The sequence below is a fragment of the Micromys minutus genome (assembly GCF_963924665.1).
Source record: "Micromys minutus genome assembly, chromosome: 4".
NCBI classification, from domain to species: Eukaryota; Metazoa; Chordata; class Mammalia; order Rodentia; family Muridae; genus Micromys; species Micromys minutus.
In genome coordinates this window covers 60,202,779-60,208,778 of record NC_137973.1, presented here as the reverse complement: position 1 = coordinate 60,208,778, position 6,000 = coordinate 60,202,779, and the positions used below count along the sequence as shown (strand labels likewise).

Below are 6,000 nucleotides of genomic sequence, written 5' to 3'. Positions count from 1 at the left end.
CGAGAGAGTGAATGGGAGCCGAGCGGGCCCGCGCGGGGCAGGGCGGAGCAGCAGCCAGGCGTCCCCGGGGACGTCTCCCGGGCTGCGGGAGCGCCGCTGAGCTTCTTATCCCCACCCACCTCGCCAGCTCCGGCAGGCAGTGGTGCATATAGACATATTTCTGGGAGCTGTCCATGAGCTCATCGCTCTCCCGGCGCGCGGCGAGGGAAGGAGCCCTCCTCTTTCTGCCCGCGCCACCAGCAGCAGTCGCTTAGCGCGTGTCGCCGGCCCAGCCCTCAGCCCACCCGGCGTGCCATGGCCCCACGGCACCCCTCGCGGAGGTAGGTGGGCTTGGGCAGTCTCCCACGGGCGATCGCAATCACGGCCGACCTACTGCGGTCGCCTAGGAGCACCGGGGTCCCCGGGTGAGCCCGAACGCCGCAGGCCCGGAGCGGAAGAGACGAGGACACGCGGGACGGCCGGACTTGACCGAGGGAAGGAGTTTCGAGAGCGTGGACATGGCTTCTCCCACTTCCCCTGGCCCGGAGGGAGGGGCTTGCACCCCGCAGAACCCACCGCGGATACGTCAGGTGGGTGCTGGGTGAAGGGGGGGACGCCCACTATGTCCTCGCCGCCCCCAAGGACCGGGACATCGACCTCAGGGTACAGGGGCTGGCCCACAGGGGACCTACTCGTGCGAGCCTGAGCACTTCGCCTGGCCCAGTATTCTTGAAACCGCTTTTTTTCACGGTCCGCTTTGCACTCACGCCCCCTCACCCCTCCCCACGCGCGAGCCTTTCTAAACTGGGCGTGTAACTTCTGTCCGTACACACTCTGGCACACCCGCAAACTGATCTCTCTGCGCAGCACGGAGGCACACACCCAGCTGTCACGTGACCCACTGCAGAGCTATACCATTAGAAGCCACTCAGGGTGCTAGGATGGGGCTGTACCCATGAATGGAGTTCCCTTAGGACTTTTGCCAGGGGTGGCTGCAAACGTTGGCTTCTCACCCAGAGGAGAGAAGGGACTTCAACTTTCAACAAGGCTACCCCAACAATTGCAGTCATGTAGCTCATGCTTGCCCTGGGTCTATACTCACACGGGTTTGCCCAGCACTTTAGCACCGCAAGACCGGCTTGCCCACTTGTCTGGCTGGTTGAATAAGTCCTGTTTTCTATGTTATGTCTATGTTAATAATTTTAAACGGGAGGAGTGGTCCGGCATGGCACTCCAGGGACTGAGGCTGGAGAATCCATGTGAGTTCGAGGTCAGCCTGGTCTATATAGCAAATTCCAGGACAACTGGGGCCACATAATAAGACTCTATATGTAAAAATAAGGTGTGTGGGGGCTGGCAGGGGTGGGGTGGGAGCCTAGTATTCATTCACTAGTGATCTGAGATTTCATAGCTAGGCCTTTTCTCTGCACCTGCTGCTATAGCCAGCCAGGACCTCCACCCTTAGCATTTAGATCATCACAGTGGTAGATTGCCTGTTCAGATGTGATGTACTATTCTGAGATGTGATTTGCTAATGGCAAGGAAGGAACTTCTTGACCAGAGAGAACAGAGTTATTATTTAGAAAGAGTGAATGTTTATGATTACTATCTGGCAGAAAGGTAATTACCCACAGAAGGCAATGGTGTCTTTCCTAGCAGTGTGAACTTTTTGAAGAACACTCAGAACTCCATAATTTATGAATGGATGATAATAAAAACCGGTTAACACTTAACAATGTCTTTGTCTCATTTGACCCCTACTATCTCTAGGTAGATGTATTATGGTATGCTCTTTTAGTGGGGATTTTAAATACAGTACCAACAAATTAATGAGAACTTCTTTTTATGACAGTCTGTTTCCGAAGGAATTGTTAGGGTTTGAAATCCTTATGGGGCCAGGATTTGTGACAGTATATTTTATATTGTTCTTGAAGTTATTTTTTTCCTTCAGAATTGTGAGGACAAGTATTAAATCTGGTTTAGAAATAGTTATGCACATAAGGATAAATATGATGATACTGCTTGCCAAGTAAGAGAAGTTGCATGCTAAGCAAAAACTCATTTTAATTAACTGTATTGGCTACATTTGTCAATATGTGTGTGTAGCACTTAGGTACAGATATTTAGGAAGTAAAATGTTAAATGTACTAATTTAAATACAATATAAGCATACACAAACATTTCTGTGAGGCCTTATTCTATATTTAGAACACTTTTACTGACCTTAGATATACTAGGGATGAAAATAGTTACTTGGAAAAATTAGCCTGAAAGGTCACTGCTGTTTCGTAAAGTGGGTACTTCACGGAGAAGACCTCATTAGAAGCTGTGTAACATGACATAATGCTGTAACACCACAGTTACCAATTGATGTCCTCTGTGCAGGCTTTCGCTTTTTGACCTCCCAGTACTCTTCTTCGGTGAATGGTGCATTAATTTGCATAGGATGTAGAAATGGGTTGCCCAGATTGGTCATTGCCCTCTGTCTGACTTATCAAGTCCGGTAGAACAGAAGTACTGAAGCCTTTGGCTGCAGAGCAGAATCTCCTTTGTTTGTCTGCAAGAGATTCTAACCAAATTAGAAACGGCAAAACAGAAGCTGTGACTCTAAGATCCAGCTGCATGGTGAGCTGTCATACACCCCAGTCACACTGTCTTGTAACTGTGCCACCGCTTCCGGGACATGTTTCTTTATGTCCTTTATTCTTCCTGTGGAGTCTGGGTTTCATTGGCTTAAAATATGAACCCTCTTCTTCTTTCTGAATCATGTTGGGAGAAAAGTATAATTAAAAACGCAGAAGTCCAAAGGAGTCAGAGTTGTAATTAAGCACAATAGATGGCTTCTAGCAATAAACACATTAATCATAATCTTAATATGTAATGAAAATTCAGAAATAAAAATATTTTAGAAAGGTTCTGATTAATATGTAGCAAATACAATTGGTAAATTAGTATATTCCATTAGTAATTTGAGTGAAACTATGCTATCCTGTCCAGCAATGGTTCTTGATGCTAATCCCAGCACTCTGGAGGCAGAGGCAGGAGGATCTCTGAGTTTAAGGACCTACAAATTGAATTCGAGAATAGCCAGAAAGATTTTATACTTAAAGACAATCTGTCTCAAAGCAAAACAAAGAAAGAAAATGTGTTATGTTGAAATTCACTTACTCACTATATACGCATTCAGTTTTTCTCCTTTTCTACAGTAGAGAAATTCTTCTGTTGTGTTTTGAGCATATTGCCCAGGCTCTACTTTATTCTCCTTGGTTTTGTTGAAGATAGCATTTCACAAGCCTCCAACTTGCTATATATGGAGGATGCACTTGAACTCCACATGCTCCTGATTCCAGGGCGAGTGACCAAGTGTCCCAGCAATGTGGAAGTGTAAGCCAATAATCCCCTTCCTCCCCAACTTGCTTCTTGGTCATGATGTTTGTGCAGGAATAGAAATCCTGAACAAGACACCAAACATGCCGCAAAATGATGTTTGTATCCTAAGGTAGGGAGGTGAAGAAGACAAGCTGGGGATGGGAACACACGGCTGGAATGCTAGCCCCTAGAGGACCAGTCAGGAAGACTGTCTTGAGTTCAAGGTCAACCAGAACTAGATAGCAAGGCCTTACTCAAAAGGAAGAAAACACACGAAATGAAAGAAGGCAAAACCATTTCTTATAAGTCAATATGGATTCTTACATTTTATGATAAAAGCATCAGCACTGGAATTTTGAATGGTCTATGGGATCCTCTTCAAATTTTGATTACATGGATATTTTTCAGTATTCGGTTTTGATCCTTTCTTTAGTAACAAGCTTAAACAATACCCACGTTTGCATAGATATAAACACCAGTGTATGGCTGAATTAATTTTTTATCACTTGCTATAACTATGCTCTTGTTTAACTCTTTGGTAATTTGATATACTGTTGGAATTTTATCAAATGCTATTTTTACAACTTGATTTTTCAAGTAAGAGATTGTTTTATTATTGATGTGTGTGTGTGTGTTTATGCTTGTGCATATACATAGCGTAAGTGTGGACATACATACCCTGATGTACATGTATGTACAGTTATAATCAGTTATAATACAGTACAATCACTTGTGAGGATTAAACTCAGGCCAACAGGCCTTCAGAGCGAGTGCTTACACTGGCTGAACAATGGAGTAGCTTTGGACTGAGGGTTTGGTTTGTTTGTTTGTTTGTTTGTTTTTAGAACTTTTAGAACATGATACAACATCATGTTCTAATAATATCTGATGCACTTAAGTATCTTTGTATAAAGTGGTTAAAAATATGCGTTTCTAAAAATGAGAGTCAAGGGAAGGTGACCTTCAGCTTTGTTTTGTCTTTACTGAATGCCCCTTAGAGGAGAGAAAACCAAAACCAAAACAAACAAACAAACAAACAAAAAACAACCCCCCCAAACAACAACAACAACAACAACAAACCCATATCAACATGCTGCTTTACCATGCCAGTAAGAAAGTAGATGTAACAGTAACAAAATGAGGAGGGAGCCTAAGGTACCACAAGTGAGCCAGTGAGGATGGCTTCTGGCTTCCAAGTTTAGACTTTCCATTTAAACACACACACACACACACACCACGGCCACCACCACCACCACCAACAACAACTTTAAATAAACAAACAAAAGCCTCTCACTTTATTTTCATAATAAAGTTCAGAAGTGTTCTCTGATCTTTCCAAATTCCTAAGTCAAACCAGACAGACAGGTATCCTGGATGTCAGCTTGTGTTCCCTTACGAGTTTCTTTGACTGTGTATTTATTTCCTTATGGTACTGAGGAATGACACCACGGCCTCGCCCTGCTAAGCAACACTGTAAGTGAGCTATGTTTCCACCCCCAACCCATGCTTTACATTAAGACGGGGTCTGCTGTATCCCAGGCCAGGTTCCCACTTGGTTTCCAGCTGAAGACAGTCTTGAGTTTCGCTTCCTGCTGCCTCTTCTTCCAGTACTGGGATTCTAGAAATGTGTCACCATGTCACCATACTTGGTTTTATGAGATGACCAAATCCAAAACCCCGTGTTTGTGGTAGTCAAGCATTTTAATAACTAGCCTCTAAGCAGCCCCGCCCCCATGATTTTAAGATAGGATCTGGTTGTCTAGGCTAGCTTTGAACTTGTGATCCTTCTGTTTCAGCTTCCTAAAGACTTGGAACAGGAACATACACGTTATGAGCCTTGTGTTTATTTTTAATTCATTTTTCTAACCTCATAAAAGAAAGACTTAAGAAATGATAGTTTAAGTTGGCCTTTAATTCTAGCATTTGGGAGGCAGAGGCAGGCAGATCTCTTAGTTTGAGGTCAGCTTGGTTTCTAGGATGGGTTTCAGGACAGCCAAGGTTGCACAGAGAAATTTTTTAAAAAAGTTTGGAACTGCATTTTTCTTTTTAAAAATATATTTATTTATTATATATAAGTACACTGTAGTTGTCCTCAGACACACCAGAAGAGAACATCAGATCTCATTACATATGGTTGTGAGACACCATGTGGTGGCTGGGATTTGAACTCAGGACCTCTGGGAGAGCAGTCAGTGCTCTTAACCACTGAGCCATCTCTCCAGCCCAACAACTGCATTTTTCATCAGAACCTCTTTACACACCATATATGCTAAGACACCCTATGGGCTGACAGAACTTCTATGGTACTGATGCTGCAAGTCTTTGAGGACCAATGAGATGGCCTCACTTTTTTGTGCCACAAAATGTAATGTCACTGCTTCCTTGGTGATCAGTAGTTTTCCAGGGCCTCTGGGTATTGCTGTCATTTCATTTGTGGACACAAAGGTGTTCTTCTTGTGTGTCCTGTGGTAATTTAGTGCTCCTGGGAAGGAGACACCGTTATTCCCATTTTCGAGATGATACAGTACGAATTTAGGAAAGCTACTGTGAGTTGAAGTTCACAGACAGAGAGTTTCAACCTGGGGATTGAAAATGGGTCTCGGCTCCGTTCGCAGTCGCGGTTTACTGTCTTTCTCTTCTGATCCAAGAATC

At 44.1% G+C, this 6,000-nt stretch overlaps 1 protein-coding gene across 7 annotated transcripts in view; it reads left to right on the top strand.

The window, feature by feature from the left end:
* The first annotated feature begins 249 nt into the window (after positions 1–249).
* The window catches only part of ANK2 (ankyrin 2), a 539,079-nt gene continuing 533,328 nt past the window's right edge, over positions 250–6,000 (top strand). For 5 of the 7 annotated variants that reach the window (XM_080915858.1, XM_080915860.1, XM_080915855.1 and 2 more), the window contains exon 1: positions 251–569. In XM_080915858.1, the coding sequence (XP_080771984.1) occupies positions 498–569 (72 nt within the window). In that variant the 5' untranslated portion in view covers positions 251–497. Of the gene's footprint in view, positions 570–6,000 lie in introns of all 7 variants that reach the window. The other 2 variants (XM_080915859.1, XM_080915857.1) reach the window with 1 other exon arrangement.